Here is a 19,732-nt window from a genome sequence, read left to right as displayed (position 1 = left end):
CTCAGGCAAGAGTAACAATGACACGTCTCCCTACAGGCCTCCAACATCTGTGCAAAAAATATAGACCTGGGCCTGGAAGACCTGAGTATCTACTGCCGAGCATCTTGAGTTTCACCTTCAGGAGGGGTCAAGGCCCCGCTCTCTCTGTCTGCATCGATTCATTTTTCAATTCATTAGTTTGCCGTATGATCAGGCTGAGCTGCTCTCTGAAATGGCTGGCCATCAGGGAATACCTTTGGTCGAGGAATGAAGGAGACTACAGGAGGAGGGGGGGAGGTAGAGGCGGAGAATTGGAAAGCCTTGTTGTTTTTTTTTCATAGGCTGCGTTGTTTTCTTTATGACGGCCTTGTGTGAGCAGGATGGGGCTTGGATAATAAGGCTATGTGCTGTTCTGTTGTCAGATTTATTGCCGTTCTTTCGCCCTTGTTGCTTCCGTGTGCCGGCGTAGAGGGGATGAGAGAGAGAGAGAGCGAGAGACTAAAGAGGCAGACACAAAGGAGGTGAGTCGGAAGAAAAATCAAAATCAGTGGCTACTGGGGTGGTGGAAGGAGGCTGGCAATATGTCTGATACCGTCCAACAAAAACATCAAATCTTTGGTGTCTCTTTACTTTGTCAGATGTCTTAAAAATGTTCTTTCAAAAAAGACAGAATCAATGATTGTCCTTATGTGAGTAATGCAGAGTGGACCTGACTTCACAATTCACCTTTTTAGATTATGCTTGTTTCAGGTGAGAGCTTGAAATCCTGACTGACAAAAAAGATGATTGCATGGCACAAAGGATTTTTTTTGGGCAGAGGACACATTCAGACGGCCCAGGCCAGGTAGGGTTGTTATAGACAGGTTTCACAGGCAATTTTCCATGTTGCCTGTTGTTCCAACCAGTTCCCCGGCCCTCTGAAGGTCCTCTCCTCCTCTCAGGCCTTGGAGAAGGTGGTGGCAGACGTGCCCGGCTGCCCGGGGCTGGCACCATGGTCATCGTGCCAGCGGTCCACGCAGCGGCGGCGCGCATTCATAAAAAAGTTGCTGACGGTGCTGAGCTCCAGGCCGAGCTGCTGGGAGATGGTGATCTGCATTTCCTTGGATGGACGCTTGTTCTCCTTGAAGATGGCGATGAGTGTGCGCCGCTGCAGGTCAGTGAAGACCAGGCGCTGTTTCTTGGGCGTCGTGTTGCGGTCCTTGTGTTGCTCCTGTTCTTTGCGCTTGCAGGCTTGGTGTGGATGGCAGCGGTGGGAGGGATGGGGATGAGAGTGGGAGGCAAAGAGGGGAAAGAGAACACAAATCAAGGTAAATATACAAAAGTGATTATTTTCATGATCAGATGGCAAAGACAGAAAGTGGAGGGAAGTGAAGTAACTAAATGTATCATAAGCCAATACTTAAACACATAAAAACTAGTTTATACACCAGTAGAGATTCTACAGCTCCATCTCTATTGCCGTATTAAAGTTGATTTAAAGCTAATCCATGCCTCCTGCCCAGTGGGAATATTCCTTCCATCCTGCAGAGTGCAGACAGGGAGCCAGCCTGCGGTGAGAGAAAGATGGGGTGAGGAGGGGGTGGAGGGATTGGTACTGGCTGTTGCCTGCTAGCTGGAGACACTGCTGTTTGATTCAATATTAATGCAGTTTGAGTCGCAATGGGGGACTGAGTGACTGTTGCACAAAAGTAAGCAGTTTGTGTGCAAGTGTGTGTGTGGGGAAATGAGAGAGAGGAGGGGCAGACGCAGGCAAAGAAAAGGTTGGAGAGAAAAGAACAGAAAAGGTGGAGGAGTAAGACAAGTGTGTGTGTGTGTGTGTGTGTGTGTGTGTGTGTGTGTGTGTGTGTGTATATTAGAGCTAAAGAGAGGAGCTGAGAAGAGGAGGGAGGGGCAACGAGTGAAGGAGAACGAGAGATATTGACCGACTTTGCTGTAGGAATTGGGGGGTTCTCTGTAGGGACTGAGGTCAGAATCCCCCCCCAGCAGGTCTACAGTCTGCTACTTCAAACAGAGCCCACTGGAGCCCACTCTATTGAGCTCTGAGAGGGTATTTATAACCCACCTACCCCCCCCTCCCCAAACACAAACACTCGAGAGGTGCATGTACCGGCTGCTATGAGCCCCTTCCCATACACAGAGCAATTTTCAAAAGAAAACACACCGAGTGTACTCTCTCACATTTGGGAGGGGGGTGGTGGTGGGGTTGTAGGCAGCGAACACAGAATGTAATAGTTAATAGAATGTTGCATTGTGGGTAAGTGTGCTGTAACTCAAAGAATTCGTAGGAGGCGGGTGGAAAGCAGCAGACAGGTGCAGGGTAAAAAAAGGCAGAAACGGCGCCCAGAGTGTGTGTGTGTGTGTGTGTGTGTGTGTGTGTGTGTGTGTGTGTGTGTGTGTGTGTGTGTGTGTGTGTGTGTGTGTGTGTGTGTGTGTGTGTGTGTGTGTGTGTGTGTGTGTGTGTGTGTGTGTGTGTGTGCTTAAGGCACCACCTCTGCAGCCACATGTTCCCCTGCTGACTGAGGATCGAATCCTGCCAGAACGGACTGTGTGTCCCTCTCAGCTTCCCTACTGTCTCCATAAAATGCGAGCAAATTGGAGAGAGAAAGAGAGAGAGAAAGATACAATCCCTGTGTGGTCTCCACCTGCTGCCATTGGTATTGTCTGATACTTTCATACTCACCTTCAATAATGTCTTACTCTCATGCTGTGTGTGTGTGTGTGTGTGTGTGTGTGTGTGTGTGTGTGTGTGTGTGTGTGTGTGTGTGTGTGTGTGTGTGTGTGTGTTTGGGGGAGGCTGTGATTATGCTGAAGTGGCTGGAGCCAAGCAGTGGCGCTGTGTGTCTAATTACAGTGGAACAGAGCCCATTGATCAGCCATTGCAGTCCAATCTGTTTACTACAGATGTCTAACCTGCACACGAGCCCATCCATCATATTCATATTTCACATCAACACTGACGCTATATACATCACACACACACACGCTAATATGCCACACACAAATTTGTCTTAATGCATGCTTGTACGTACAGAATGTATATCATCATATATATTTTTGATTTATTATTGGGTTAAGGGTATTCATGAGGAAGAGGAGAAGGATGATGTAATTTTATCATTTGGAGTTGAGCTGAAATATTCACATTGTCTCAGTGAGTTACAGTAGGTCTCAGTAGATGCTACAGGACGAGCAGGACAGGCCATTAAAGCTGCGAGGAGTCACAAAGATTTAGTTAGGAAAGCCTGCTTTCACTACAACGGTAATAACTTTAAGGACTTTATAACCCTGAACACGCATGTCTTCAAGTGACACGAACCTACCGAGCAAGATATTAGCCAACATTTTCAGGGAGAAGCGTTTGCAAGCCGACTCATATGATGGATTTATTAGAAAATATATGTATTTGTTACTCATCAATGTGACAACATCATCTTTGAAAACACATTCTGGTCTGAGTCCACCACAAAGAAATGTTTATAATTAGTTTTATTTTTACAGTTTACTCGGGGAATACTTCTTTTTTTTTAATTATTCAAAGGTAAGATAAGGTTTTTATCAAATGTATGTTTCTAAAATATATAGTGTGAATTGTTAAGATCAATTAACTACTAATAAACCAGACACTGACTAGATAATATAGTGTCACACACACACACACACACACACACACACACACACACACACACACACTTACTGTGTATATATATATATATATATATATATATATATATATATAAAATGCAACCAATATAAAGTGTTCAATCATGTTTTCCAGTTAACCTTGCCAGTGTCAGAAGAGATTAAATTAAACCAGAAATTAAAGCCTCTGAGGTCACATAGTTTTCCTCAGTGGTGAAAATCCATCCCAGCACCTAACTGCAATCTGCAAGCAAAACTAATACACACTCTAGCTGAACTGGTAACCAATATATTAAGCTGACGAAAACAGAACATCTGCATCCATGAACCAAAACCAGCTGAACAACAAACACGTGCTTTAGGTAGTAAAACTAAAATGGTTGGAATGTGCAGCCAGTTATTTATTTTTTTTTTTTTAAACCATTTCTTCAACAACAAAGCCAGTCTACCTAATTTTTAAACTGTAGAAAAATCTTGTTTACGTTTGCGAACAGGATTTTAGAAATGTCCACATGTGAAGGATGCTCAGCTTGTTCCACGTGTAGGGACTTGCACTGCATAAGCTCCCCACAGGCCGAGGTGGATCTACCACTTCTACTCAGCAAAGACGTGCCATCCCCTCTGGCTACAACTTGTGTGGAAGAGGATTCGTCTCCCAGCAGGACAATGAGCCTAAACATGCAGTGAAGTCTGTTTGAAGACCAGGGAGGAGCAGCAAGTGCTGATGTGCACTGCTTTGCCTCCACAGACACCAGACTTCAACATCACTGAACAGAGAGTGAACTGTGATTATTATAAAAGGTGAAAATCCATCTTTCCATTAATTACATGTAACCGCTTATCCTATTCAGGGTCGCGGGAGGGCTGGAGCCGATGCCAGCTAAAAGGTAAACAATATTTTACATATTTTTTGATTTTTTTTTGTTTTTGCAGACACATCTTTGTGAATACTTGTATAAATAATACACAATAGATATAACTTGATTACAAATTGTGTATTAGTATACAGTAACAGATTTTTATTTTTCATATTGGGACTTTGCTTTTAGAATAACAAGCAATACAGTTAATATTATCAATATAGATTTATTACTATCCCAATATTTAAGTCCATACTGATGTTCCATTTATTTTATGCAGCTTCCTGTTGGTCTGAATACCTTCACTTCCCTCCAGTGCATGGCTTTTTTTCTTCTGTGATTTGTCCAGATGTGTGACCTTGCACAGGTATGCGTGTAATTACACACACAAACGCACACACACACACACACTTACACCATATACCTGAAAATGTGTTTGATTTGGGGTGTTTTCTTATCGTAAATACACTTTTTATTCTTGTAATGACAATGAATCAAAGGAGCTTAATTTACTTATTCTATACTGTACATTTACATTTCATGAATAGTCTAAATGTTGCTGTGTCTTTTCGGGCAGTAAAATCAACATGAATATCTAATAAGAGAAAATCTTTAAAAATCTATTAATGGAGAGGTTTAAGAAGCCATGAAATCTGGGGGGGGGGGGGCAAATGCTTTGGACACTTCCTACTGGTCAGTATTTTTGATTACAACTTTTAGGACTTTATTCTCTTGAAATCCCCAGAGGATAAAATTAAAGACACACAAATCTGGTCTTTTAGTGTGAAAGAAGCACATCATAAGTGAGCCGTGGGATGGGCGTCTCTCTGTTAATGTGCCTCCACAACAAGCTCAGACAGTCCCAGCTTTTCTCTCTCTCTCTCTCTCTCTCTCTCTCTCTCTCTCTCTCTCTCTCTCTCTCTCTCTCTCCACCGCCGAGTCACGTCCTGCCACCTCATCGACCGCTTGCTTTAAGCCGCGCCGGTCGGCAGGTGTCGCTCTCGCCGTGGCCCAGGCTGCACGGGGCGCCATAGTGCGCTGCCTTTGCTACAGGCGCTGGATTTAGTAATCAATATCGATCGATCGGTGAGGAAGGGGGCCCTGATTACTGAACCAAGCTCGGCGTAGAAAAGAAAAAAAATCAATCATTGCAGCTTTTAGAGCTACAGTAGGCACCGAGCAGAGAGACGGACATAAACGCATGCACAAAGAGCAGCCGGACAAGAGCAGAAATCCTAGTTTGGTGTTGAGTGTTTTCTGAGGTGTACACCCTGCTGCTACACTGGCACAGAGAAATGTGATTTCTATTACTGCTGTATGGAGCTGTGAACAGGAGCTGACCTACTTTGAATGGATCCCTCAGGCTCCTCACAAACATACAAAGTCTGATTCACAAAGCCCTGGGTTTCAATGTTTAGGTACCATGTTTAGTTTTACATTATATTCAGGCCTACTGCAATATTATTGTTATATTATATGCCATGAATACAACGCAGAAGCTCCGTTTATCTCCACGAATGTCAATTCAAGGGCCTTTTGCATCGACTCGAGGGCCACGCAGTATTTTCTCTTAAACTCTCAAATTCCTTAATGAGTGATTTTTTTTCTACTAACTCCTTTCTGCTCGGATGGAAACGGCTATGACTTAGGCCCATTTCTTTTCCACTGATGACATTAATATTCTTTGCTTCACGACAAACCAAGCGAGGTTAAGAGAAAGGCCCTGGGTGTTCAATATGGATCGATAGATTCGTGAATAATTCGTGTGTGAAATTCAGTTCGTCCAATTAATTATGCCTCGGAGGAGGGGAGTGGGCCCGGAGAGGAGATTCATGAAGGGGTGGAGACACGAAAATCCACCAAGAAGGAAGGAAGGAAGGAAGGAAGCGTGATGGTCCAGCTTTCTTTGTGGACTAAAATCAGAGATGGGCTGGAGAGGAAGATGAGTAAACGATCATCACCTGTTCTGCCTGCATATGTTTATACCGCGTGTCCACAGCAGCTGTCTCAGGCCTCCTCTGTCCCTGCAGATGTGAGTCCATCTTCAGCATTAATCATTTATTGATCACCACTGCCCTTCCTGCTTATAATGAGAAAGTCAAACGGCCTAATATTATGCCTATAGTGTTTTATGAAACCACGATTACACATCTGCATCTAAAATGATTCACTTCGGTTACCATGCCTCCAATCCTGCAGCCCTTTTTGCGATCCCTGTATAAGCACACGAGATCAACATCTGCTGATTTAATTAATTTACCATTAAGCATGTTCACCGGTTTTATATATATATATATATATATATATATATATATATATATATATATATATATATATATATATATATATACACACATACACACACTCTCTGCATCCCGTTTATTGTTGGAAGGCAATCCTGTACTCACTAATAACCTATGCAGGACCAGTTTGCTTGTGGTTGTACTCTACTCCGGAATATAAGAAGCATGATTGGGCAATTTGATGTTTAGGCTTTAGTCTATTTATTAAGTAACGTCTCTGCTGTTTCGCATGGGCTGTTGCCTTAAAGATTGATGTATACCCGCATGGGCCTCTCTGTATACATGGCATTTATTTCATTCTGCATTTGCTGCAGGGGCAATGCCAAGCTCTCTCTCTCTCTCTCTCTCTCTCTCTCTCTCTCTCTCTCTCTCTCTCTCTCTCTCTCTCTCTCTCTCTCTCTCTCTCTCTCTCTCTCGGCCTCTCTCGCGCCAGGCCAAAACACTTCCAGCTCAATAACCCTTAATGTAATGAGTGAGAATTGGTGTTAATATACTGATAAAGCGGCACAATTTGTTTGTTTGCGTTCTCCAGCGACTCAGCTGCGAGGCATTCCTTCTCCAGCATTTCAATAACACTCAACCTGAACTCAGTTACACCTTCGCCCACATCCCACCTCAGTCGTCCAGCTGCCTGCATGCCTGCAACATTTTACTTTTACCTCTTAGATTTGCTCTATCATCTATCACAGCCAGCATGCATTGGGCTGATTTAAAAACATATAGACTGTATGGTAAATGTTATGTTGTCTGTCAGTTTGAGATGCACAAATACATCTGAGAAATATAATTTTATTCAGCTCTGTTTTCACACCAACGTGTTATTAGCAACCCAGTGGTAAAACCTAAGAAAAAAATTCAATAATCAGTGCAGGCTGCTGCCTGCGATGATCACGCTCCTTATGAGGTTTAAGATAATTAAATGCACTCAGCCATTTACGCGCATGATTGAGAGAAACCGTATGACTGAATTTTCACCTGCATTATTATTATTATTTTTGCCAGTTTAATAGCAGCCTTGGTCCGCATGTGCCATTTATTTGTATGACTGCCTCCATTGTTGGAGTGATACTCGTATCTGCGATTATCATTGATTTAATTCATAATTGCTTTGACCAGTTATGCGTGATAGCGGTAATGATCATGACGCTTTATTTTGTAGAGACAGGCAGGCCTACTACGGTTTCATTCCCCACAAACAACAGGTGTGTGTGTGTGTGTGTGTGTGTGTGTGTGTGTGTGTGTGTGTGTGTGTGTGTGTGTGTGTGTGTGTGTGTGTGTGTGTGTGTGTGTGTGTGTGCGTGTGTGTGTGTGTGTGTGTGCGCGCGCGTGTAATTTATGAATGCATTAGGAGCTTCTTTACGTTGAGGAATTTAGGAGAATTATGCTTGAATTGAATATTGATTGTAAAATTTGGGACCAGTGTTTAAAAAATAAAAATGGTCTTTCTTACTCACATATTAGCCTACTTTAAAAAAAACAAAAAACTATTTAACTGCTTTAAAATCCAGTTAACCCCATACACAATGAATTACAACGCATTAACACTCTGAGGGGTCTCTTTTGGATGTGGTGTGGGTGAACGGCGGGTGGAGAGACTCTGTGGCCGGTGTGGAGAGACTCTGTGGCCGGTGTGGAGAGACTCTGTGGCCGGGGTGGAGAGACTCTGTGCCCGGGGTGGAGAGACTCTGTGGCCGGTGTGGAGAGACTCTGTGGCCGGGGTGGAGAGACTCTGTGGCCGGGGTGGAGAGACTCTGTGGCCGGGATGGAGAGACTGTGGCCGGGGTGGAGAGGCTCTGTGGCCGGGGTGGAGAGGCTCTGTGGCCGGTCAATAGACCCGCACGTCTGGGGCTTCATGCGGATGGGAAACCGTGTGCCAGGACTTAAACTCCCTTTACACTCCTTTTCATTTGCTGTATAGGGAGTTTACATGACTTTTAAAGCTGCGTAAATCTGTCAGAGGCTCATTTATAGTGAAACACAAAGAAAACAGATGTGAGGAGGAAAATAAGCCTAAACTAGGCCTAATGGACATTTGTTGTTCTTGTAAGGATGCCTCTCGGTTGAATTAGGTTAAAGTCTGCCATCTTCTATATGTACACCACTAATGTCGAGTTGTACATATTTAGAAAAGTTACATCCCAGGATTTCTCGAAACATGTTTTTATTCTCCAAATGGCAGCTGTCACTCTTCTGTTAATTTCTTATTAGTCGCAGGAGAATCAGCGAACTGATCTGCAGTCAGATGATACTGTTTACTCTCCACGGGGAGACAAGACAGGTTTTCAATACGCAGGAATTTTCGAGATTCAATTCAATATACTTCTCACTCAATCATGTGAAGACACAGTCAACAGAAATATTTCTACACCAACCCTTATTGCGGTGAAACTAATTGCATTTATATATTTCCCCACAATTTTAAACAAAGTATATTAGATTGAAATAAATAAAGTGTGTCGCACTTTAGTCTCTCTCTATAGGGTTAATTTTTATTAGGGTGTATTAGGCTATATAAGGTTTAATTTCCCAAAGCTTCATTTGTTGCCTTTTGAAAATTAAATTTGTTTAAAAAGTGTCTAATTCTTCTGAGAATTTAGCCTATTTATTTATTTCAGTGACCCAAATAATTTTAATAATGAATTCTGTGTACAACAATTCCAACCACTAATAAAACAGATGGGGTACAAATAATAATAGTAGGAAAAACAAGCATTGGTAGGCTAAATAATAATAATTTTAGAGTTTAGTCTACACATTATCAAGGCTGCAGTCTGTTAATCTGTAATACATTTTTGTCTGTCAAAAGAAAAATGTTGCATTCAACACACACACACATACATATACACACACACACGCACACACCTTTCAGAAACCCTGAAAAACTAACTGAAGAAACAAAAGTCAGCGTTTTCATATCGGCTCAGTAAAGCAACAAATTAAACAAATTATTAACTTCAGAATAACCCGAAGCCTGTTCGTTATATTTAATAAAATAAAGGCTATATGCGCCGACATCGATTCATTCATCAATTGATTTCACAGTCGTTTTGTTCCTTTGTTGATCTTTATGGGGTTGCCCAACCGGAGTTTCGGGTTGCATCTGTGGGTACGATAAGCTGTGTGTGTGTGTGTGTGTGTGTGTGTGTGTGTGTGTGTGTGTGTGTGTGTGTGTGTGTGTGTGTGTGTGTGTGTGTGCGCGCGCGCGTGTGTGTGTTTGCGGTTTTGTTGAGATCGACCCTGCAGAAAGACTTACAGAGGCTCAGTGCAAACCATCTGCTGGCTCTCGTCAGCAGGAACATTTGAACATTTCTGTCTCTACCTGCTGTTTTATTTTTTACACTCAGGCGGAGATGAATCATTCAATCTAAAAAGCGACTAAACGATTATTTTAGAGACTGCAAAAATGTCCGTTTTAACACCTCATTTAATCATGCATTGGCTCCTAAAATCGTATTTGTCCTTCAACGAATGAAACAGTTTAAGAGACGATTTTATTAGACATAAGGAAAATATAATATAGGCTATATATATATATATATATATAATATATTCATTTTCACCCCAAAACATTGCCACTTGTTTTGTTTTCCAAATTAAAACACGTGAAAAAGAAATAAGTGGAAAATTCTGCCTCGACATACAAACTTCTAATTTTAACACCTAATGGTAAATTAAATGACTTCTTGCTGTTTTAGAAACCGTACAGTGTTCAATTCGGATACAGTGTGTGCCTTCACTTCGTCTTTAATTGCATGGACAATGTCCTTGCCTTGTGTTCTTAAGTTGCGCATTAAAAAAGCCATTATGGGGCCTTTAATAACCGATGGCCTGTCAGGGCGTCAGATGAAGTGTGCGGACACCCAACTGCCTCCGTTCAACGCGCGCTGGACCAACACGGAGTGATCCGTTACGTATTTCCCACTGCTCATGATATGAAGTACCAGACTCCTCTCTGTGGGAGCAGCGACATCTGACACGTTACATCAGCAAAAAGAGAAAAAAAATCACACAACCACAGCTGTTTGCTCAGTAAGAATCAAATCTGAGGGGAAGAAAGTGGGATCATCAGGCTAGTGTTTAGATAAAACAGGTTAGATAAAGTGGAGCATTTTACCTTTATACTAACTCTGTTTACCTTTTTGTAACTTGGAAATTATTCCAAGCACACTGTGAGTCATTGCATGAAAGACAGTGCCACCTATTTGAGCGCAGTCGCGCCTCACGCACGGAGCAGACTCGGTTTTGGGGCATCCCGGCGTTACATAACAACGCGCTGAGTTCCATCGACACAATGCTGATGTGCTCTGGTCAACATTTTAATTGCACAACAGCCTGCTCTTTGGAACCGCCACTTGCTTTGGCTCTTATGTAAACCACTGCAGATTGTGGCGGGTCAAAAGCCACAGATTTGTATCTTCATCTTCGCGCACAGACCAACACAGTGTTTACCCCACATGTGACTCCAGAGGGCAAGGACGAATATTGAGATTTAATTATGATTTTCTTAGGTTTGGGCCCTTTGTATATTTGCCTGAAAAAAAGGGGAGGGGGCGCACGCGGTGCCATTAACCCTATGATGCTAGCCGCGTGCATTCAGTCGACTCTGCCAGCAATTTGATTTAAAGGTCATTCTCTTCTATCGATCCGGTTTGGCGAGGGGGCGACGGAGTAGCGTAGGAATTGATCATCTGAAAAAGAAGAGACGGTCTTCGAGACTGTACAGAATCCAGACCTCTACTGCATTTATAATTGCTATATGCACGCCCCCGTGTGAGTTGGAAAGAGGTGTGTGTGTGTGTGTGTGTGTGTGTGTGTGTGTGTGTGTGTGTGTGTGTGTGTTGGGGTGGGGGGGGGGGATTGGTGAATATGTGGGAGACAGTGCAGACTCCTGCTTCTGTTAATCTGATTTATATTCAAATTCGATTATTTGAATAATAAGGTCGACTTGGTCAGAAGAGTGTGTGTGGGATGTGTAATGAGCGAAAAGAGATTACACGACTGTGAACTTTAAATCGTCTGGTGCTGCTAATCCGCCTCTATCACAGACATGGAGCTGGGCTACTAACCCTCTCAAAATTAGAAGTCAGCATTTCACTGTTTTGACCAGAGCATGAGGCGAGGTGTGCAGCAGGCCAGCGTCAGAGCGTGCGTGTATTAGTCATTCGGTTGTATGTTATGAAGGGTGGAACTGTTAATGGGAGAAATGGTGTTGCATGGTTGAGATGGAGGGGGTTGCATGGCTGCATGGCGCAGCTCCAGAGATGGAAAGCAGAGGCCGGGGGATGGAAATCGATACCGATTCAGGGCTCGCCAGATCGGCCTTAACAATGTGGCGCAGACGCACTCTACATCCCGATCACATACACAGAGGAGAAAAGAAACGGGGAGGCGACACGTATGCATGCTGTAGCTGGTGCTATGATCTTGTTCTGTGTGAAAAACCTTACAGGAAGCTGTAGCCTAGTTGCAGTCATCTAGATAAACACACACAATCATAGTTTAGGGTAGGTGATTTTCCCAAGATGCATTCAATTATGAATATTCATTTCAGCCTACGACATGAAGATTTATGCAAATGTAAACTTAGATGACTTTCCCCTCTAAAGCATGCAGCCAGCCTTCTCATCGCCGGGCTGCAGATAATGATGCAAGGCGTGAGATGTCATTGCATCTGCTATGAGCTACATTGAACCCGGGATTTAAACAAAATAGCCTCGAGGTATAACCCCAAGAAAATGACTGTTGCTCTCCCACCACAGGATTTCAAAGGCGATGCTTGTAAATGCGTGTCTCAGTACTTACAGCACACGTTGATGTGCTTAACGAACAACGAGGCTCTGAAACCGCAGCTGTTTATCCCCCCTATCTTCCCCTCACACATCAATTATTAAAGTACCAATCGATCATTTCGCAGGCTAACATCAAGCCATCTCTTCATGGAAAAAAAAAATCCTGTTTTAGATTAACCCGCATCAATCACATCTTAATGCCCTATCCAATTAAACCCATTATCCCGGTTTAAATGACCCAAAAGAAGCGCCACTCCGGACTATTTGTGTTGCTTTTGGATAGTTTGGTGAGCATCCCAAAAACAAAGACGACCTCCAGTTTATATTCTGGGGGGGAAAAAGCTATGTGATTTAAATGGAAAACCCGGTAGGCTTCGTGCTGGACTGGAAAGTATAGGGAATATGGTGAGGGTGGTGTGATTGACGCGATCGTGGATGGTAATATTGATCGATGGGTGGAAGCTGTTGGATGAAATAATGGTGTTTAGGGCTTACAAGAATGCTATTAACTATGTATTGGTAAAACTCCACTTCACCACCTTGAACTGTCCTCAAAACAGAAAGGATATCCTGCAGTTCAGTGTGGATGGGCGCTTATTTCAGCACTCTGGACAGCGCCTCGAAACCACCCGACCTGCATGAACTGTGTGCTTCCTCATAGGCTACTAAAGGATTTGTAGGGAAATAAAAAGCAAGTTCGTAGCCTTTATTAGGTAACATACATACCCAGATAAATCAATTTCATTAGCAGAAAAGCATTAATTCATACCATTTCTTTCTGAAAAGCCCAAAATGTATCTTATAGCCTGTAAGAAAGGCAACTGGTCAACTCAATACAAATATATTTACCGATTAGGGGTGGTGGTGGATGGGGATTGCTCCAGGATTAGGCCCGTGTAGACTGCGTGTAGTTCATTGAAACATGAATAGAGGCCTCCCACCCTCATTCTCAACAATGTTTTTCCTCCGTGGCCCTTGGGCCTTGACCTGCACACCCTGGCACGTGCTCCGGCCATTCAAATGTTAATAAAGCAACTGCGCTTTTTTTTATCGAGGGAGAGAGGCATTGGCATGCACCTCATCACTGTCACATGGAAAGAACGAAGGCGCAGGAGACCATATCTGGTACCAGAATTAGAAATAGGAGCGCGCCATTTGTGGGGGATATACGGGACGTTTGGCGATATAATTGAATACTTTTTGTGTTGTTCAGATTTCTGTCTGGAGAGACGTGTTATAGGCGCGAATGCTACCCGAATGACCGTATAACCCAAACCACAAAGGACAAATGAGTGAGAGTGCATTACACACGACAAACAGAACATGATTACAAACAGCAAAGAAAAAGGTGTGCAGTAGCGTTTTTTTTTAACAGCTGTCCTCTTTCCCCCCTTTTCCGGCTCCCGCCTCCCCCCTCTGCTCCGGGGGAGAGACCAATGGGAGAGAGTGCTGAGGCGGGATAATTGATAGATGCAGTGGCTATCCTTATCGATCAGGGCTGTATTGACCCGACCAAATACATTGAGATGGAGTGTGGAATTCAACACAGATGCAAAGACGAATTGTTTTTTTATCGTTAATGCGATCTCTAAATGCCTCCCAAATCTCACTTTGCCCTCGTCTTTCTCGTGTGCGCAGCTTTACAATGAAGCTTCATATTTATCTATACAGTATAGTCGACGAATTACATGTGCTTTGAGATGCTCGAAAAATAAAAGACATCCGAAGGTTAAAGCTTTTTACTGGGCCTCCATGGGTGTTATGGGTCTGCATATGAAGAACACAATAGGTGGTATGCCTGTGGCTTTTTGCCCTCGTTGCATTAGGAGATGTTGAGCGTGAAGGGCACACATTCTCTCTCTCTCTCTCTCCCCCAAACAGGCCTATATCTCTGATCTATTTTTCGTTTCAGGGGGTGGATTGTCATGTGTGTGTGCAGACACTGGAATTTTCACATTAGCTAAGCAGGGCAGCTGCATTGATTTGTGTGACTGTGATGAATTTGGAATAGTAATTTGAAATTATTGATTGATGTGGCCGAGCGAGTATGGCCCAGCCTCTCTTTCAGCATCACAAAACCCCCCAACTCCCACTCCCAGCCCACATGCGCACCGAGGATAATGGTGATTTTAAATGCAATAAGTAAAATGTTGCTCCGTGCATTTACATACAAGTCATTTGTCATTTTGCCAAACTGTCTATTTCTTTGAGACCCTTTTGTAACTGCAGATTAATACAATGGACCAAAAGCGCGCAAAAAGCTGCTCTTTCAAGACGGGAAAATAAAAATATTTTGTAGATATGTATAACAAATATATTTCGAATAAAATAGTACCATCTATCACCACGTATCACCACCGGATCAAATTAAGAGTGTAGCCCTAATTTCCATTCTACAACAAAATACGCACGCACTTACACACACGCCTTACACCTATGGGCTGCTGGGCCCGACCACAGTAAAGGTGTGCACTCTCGCAGGACTGTGCCACTCCAACATGTCAATTGAATTGGGGAGGGGGTTATCCTGATGCCGGGTGTGGAAGATATAAAACCCTACAGCCCAATTAGCTTTAACAGCAGTGGCACTTAAAAAGACAATTGTGGAGTGTTTAAATCTTTATTTACCAGAACCCCACTAAATGCGCAAAGGAACAATTTACATGCCATTAAGTGCTTTTCAATAGGGCATTGACTGGAACTAAAATATGCCACTATATCTGCTTAATTAAACTGTTCGCTGAAATACGACACAGAAGAGCTGATTGACGTTTGGAAGACCAGAACGTCTAAACAGGGCCTTTACACAAACATCAATGAGATGGGACCTCACTCACATCTCTGTTTTAGCCCCACTGCGACTCTCGTTTTCATTTACGTCCTGTTAATCAGGTGGTAAGTGTTAAAGGGTTTAATGGGGGCGGGAATGTGGGTTCAAATCACAGCGTTTAATGTATAATCTTTGCGCAATAAAAATCAGAACGATGGGTGAAAGAGATGAACCAGTCAGAGTTGGTCACAATTTGTCTCTTAACAGAAGGGATGTCCAGTCCTTTCTGTTATCATATCTCAATGAGCCCATACATATAATTTCACAACCCACAATAATCACAAATTCTCACTGTCAGAATGGCTAAGCACTGAACCAACTTTGGAGACAAGATATCCCAGAGTGCAGAGGAGACAACAGGCCAGAGAAAGACTCGTCTGTTTGTGTCTCTGTCTTTTCAGATCCAAATCGATCATTTATCAGTGTGCTACTCTGAAAGGGGACGCCTGGACCTGAAATATTGATCCGCAGGAGGTCATGCTCCCCCGACTCTTTGGCCGGGCCTCAGACGATCCTTGTTTGCGACGTCGCGCTTATTTGACAGAGGAGTGCCCGAGTATTGCATCAAGTTTGTTAGATACTAATGAGTCCAAAGTAAAACTGAGTATGTGAGTTGCAGGGATATATGTGTGTATGTTGGATTTACATTTAAACCCTAAAGTAATAGCTGCAAGATGTAATACACTGTCAGCCACATCCTGCTTTAGTTTCCTTTGTTTGGTCTCTCTTTCTCTGTGTTTTTTTGCTGTGTGAGAGAGAATGGCAGAGAGAAATGAAGTCAGACAGCGTAAGGGGGATATGTGTACCCATGCTGTGTCTGTGCGTAAAACCGCTGTATGTGCGTAGCAACAAACACATCCGTGTAGACTAGGTTTGCACCTCGTCTGCTTTAGAGAGATGCGTCCTCTTTTGTTTATAACAGCACCAGTGTTGCACAGCGTCTGTTTATACTATCATGGATTGTAGCATCAATCCAAATATAGATTCCCCCCAACATTTAACACCCCAACTGTCATGATGAAGTTTTACTCGATACAATCGACTAATAACTTCTAGTAATGTCTGTTTGAGCATCCATTGACAGTCTCGCCACATTGACTTCTAATTGATCCCTCCACATCACTCAGGTTGGGAGCTGTCTCCTCACTCACCTGCAAGCCTGAGCGCCGACATCCGCTGGAACTCGGGCTCCTGGAGCCACTTCCACATCCTCCTGAACGTCTCCCGGCCCGACTTGAGTTTACTCCACGGTTTAGGGTTCCGCAGCAGGTCAGACAGAGTTCCCTGGGACCGGCACAAGATCCTCTGAGCAAAGATGGCCTGGGGGATGCTGTAGCGTTTGAGCTCTGCTGTTATTCGCTGTGCCACCTCCTTGGTGTTTATCTCCTCCACCTGCCCCGACCCACCTCCCTGCCCGCCTCCCACCACCGTCTGCCTGTCTCGGTCTGACAGCATGGACCCGTTTGCCTGAGAGTGCGGATGGCTGTGATGGTGTATGCCGTTCAAGGATGTCATGAGCCCGGCCCCGTGGCCCCCGAGACCCCGGGCCAGGTGCTCCTCGCCCCGGGACAGCATGTGGGACTCGAATCCCCCCGAGGAGATCATCTTGTCGTTGGAGATGTGAGCTCCATGACCATAGGCGCTGAGAGTCTGCTGGGAGCTGTGCAAAGACCCGAGACCGTTGGACAGGGGGGAAAGAGGCTGCCCCATGCCGGACATGTCTTTGGGGTAGTGGCCATAGAGGTTGCTCATGGAGGCGAGGCTTCGGTCGTCCCTCATCAGGGTGAAGCTGCCGCTGACATTCCCGGCTGCAAGTCGCTGGTGCGCCTGATGATGGTGAGCATGTGGGTGTGGATGGTGAAATTTCTCCGAGACGGTGGATATGGGGGGCAGGTGCTGCAGCGGCGTCAGCGTGGTGTAGGTGCTGCTCAGGCTCATCCCGGAGTCGCACGACATGGTCATCGCCGGATGCAGGGGGCCAGACAAAGCGTGGTCTGTGCGGTAGTCCCCTGCTCCCTCCAGTATCGAGGCCATGCTGGACACCATGGCTGACCGTCCGTGCGACACCAAGTTCCGATGCGACGCCGACGACTGGCGCGCGTGGGGGGAGTTCATTAAGTCGCTCGTTTGATGGGAGTGAGATACACCGTGCAGATTTCCAATGTTTTCCATTGTAAGCTCCATCGTTGAAAGGATCTTTATTTCCACCCCTCTCGCCGCTCTCTCGCTCTCTCCCTCGCTTCTCTCCCTCTCTCGCTGTCGCTCTATCTCACACTCCTTTCCAATAAATTTTGAACGATTTCAAAGCCAAGCCATTGATTGTAGTTGCCTCTCTGCAGTCAATCCAGCATGGTTTTAAAAGATCGGGTCCCGGCCGCCACACAAACTGCGCCGCAAACCTCTGCTCAGTGCGTGAAGGTGTCTGCGCCTGCCTGGATTTCTTTCGTTCTAGAGCACCTTCAACTATACCCAAAGCTCTCTGCTTTCTGTGTGTATATTGACGCGCCCGCGCTCCCGTTAAGAGATGAGACCGAGCCTGTGCGCATGTGCGCGCCCCCGAGTATCCTCGCACTCGCGCACTCTGTCTGGGGCCAACCTGACGTCACTGGCGGCCCCTATGTCATGAGTTGTTGTCATGTTGCACACTGAACCTCAAATTCCTGAAAAAGATTGCATTAGAAACTTGTGAAGATAAAACACAGAAGTGCAATCCTCTGCAGTGTGTGCAACATTTACACTCAGATGGATAAGAAGGACTCGCGCCTTGTTTTCTCTGATAAAACCCGTTGACACGGCGCCAGTAACACGCGTGATGCCTCTCTTAAAGGTTAAATATTAATTGACATGTGTCACCTCGGGCCATGAGTGTAACCACAAGTTATCTTTAAGATGAGCTCACAGCCTCTGCCTTTAGAATTGCATTTGTTGAATTGAAGACGCATATCCTTTCTTGATGCCTACTGAAATAATTGCTGTAGGTATTTGTAATGATGTAAAAAAAAAAAAAAGTTAGAGTTTAAAACATGAGATTCACAGCTGTAAACTGATGACCTTTAACACGTTTAAATTATAACTTCTTAATCCGATTACATTTGTGTCTCTCTTTGCAGGCTACAATCCAAAAAAGTAAATGGTCAAATGTTGCTGTCAGATGTCTCGACGTTAACTTTCACTCAATAACTTATTTTTTTTTCCTTCAGCCAATGTTAGTGAATATTTCTGTCGAGTTTCATTCCATCGTCGCCTCAGGCTTTGACCCCTTTCGCATCTTTGCTCCACGCAAATCAAAATCCCTCACATAAACTCTCACATAATGTTTCACCAAACTTCTATATGAAATTTGCTGCTCGCTGACGTCAATCCGGGTCAGCAATCCATCAGTGTCAAAGTATGTATGGATCAGGAGATGCATTGATAGGTTGATGCCTATTGCAGGAGCCCGCAATATGGATGCGATATAGCAGGTTAAGATCGATTGATTGGATTCTGTAAAGGGCTAACGAATACAGTAAGTAACGCGTTTTGTGAGTGTAAACTGCTTTTAACACAGAGTAAATAAAGCTGTAGGTATTGCTCTTTGTTATGGGGTGGATACAATGCCATGAGCACCTGCACAGCCCAGCGCAATATAGCCAAAATACCATTATTAATAATTAGTTAAAAGTATTAAGGTTGCAAAATTTAGAGCCTATAATTCAGTGGACTAGTGATATTGTATTTTTGCGTTATAGTGAAAGGTGCTTCATGTTATTTTGTCCCTATGGCCTCACGAATTACACCTATCTCACACGATCTGAACAAAATCTCATTATAATCTTCACAAGCAGATACTGTAGTAGGCTATTTATTGCAGGGTAGCTGTATTGTATTTTTGTGTAATTGTCTAGCACGCGCAGCCGTCTATAGGGTGAGATGAAGGCCTACACAAGAAACGCATAGGAGTGCTGAAAAAAAAAAAATTCACACACCTCTGTGACATGCTTTAGACATGTAAACACACTGTGGTGTGTCTCTGCAAGTGTGAGGTACGACAGCCCTCAGAGGGCCTGTAGTTGCTCTGTAAACTATATGTGAACACTGTTACCAAGTGAGGAGCCCTGGCATTTACACTGATGTTGTGTAAAATGAGGCCATTAGGATTTCGACCCGGAGCTGGGGGAAAAAATAGTCAAACAATCCAGGAAGTGGCATCACTAATCATTTGCAAATTGCATAAAATAATTTCCCCTGACCAGTGTTTACCAACAGTTAGGTCAAGGCCATCCATAACTTCACTGATGAATTGTGATATCAGCGGCCTTGGCACACAGCTCCTGTCCCTGTCCCCCCCCA

The 19,732-nt window shown here is 44.1% G+C and overlaps 1 protein-coding gene across 1 annotated transcript; it reads right to left on the bottom strand.

Moving 5' to 3' along the window:
• Window positions 1–916: 916 nt before the first annotated feature.
• Window positions 917–17,584, bottom strand: onecut3a (one cut homeobox 3a). The gene is made up of 2 exons (XM_028588417.1): window positions 16,552–17,584; window positions 917–1,209 (listed from the first exon to the last, which is right to left on the bottom strand). The coding sequence occupies exons 1-2, from the start codon at window positions 17,582–17,584 to the stop codon at window positions 917–919; spliced, it is 1,326 nt and encodes a 441-aa protein (XP_028444218.1).
• Window positions 17,585–19,732: the final 2,148 nt, after the last annotated feature.

This window comes from Perca flavescens, chromosome 9, assembly GCF_004354835.1.
Source record: "Perca flavescens isolate YP-PL-M2 chromosome 9, PFLA_1.0, whole genome shotgun sequence".
Taxonomy (NCBI): Eukaryota; Metazoa; Chordata; class Actinopteri; order Perciformes; family Percidae; genus Perca; species Perca flavescens.
This window is presented reverse-complemented; position numbering and strand designations above follow the sequence as displayed.

Excerpts from the sequence above, each read along its gene's own strand:
- onecut3a (XM_028588417.1), bottom strand. The coding sequence starts at position 17,584 with ATGGAGCTTACAATGGAAAACATTGGAAATCTGCACGGTGTATCTCAC. Across the intron at positions 1,210-16,551 it reads GTCGGCGCTCAGGCTTGCAG|CCTGCAAGCGCAAAGAACAG; the intron begins GTGAGTGAGGAG and ends ATCCACACCAAG.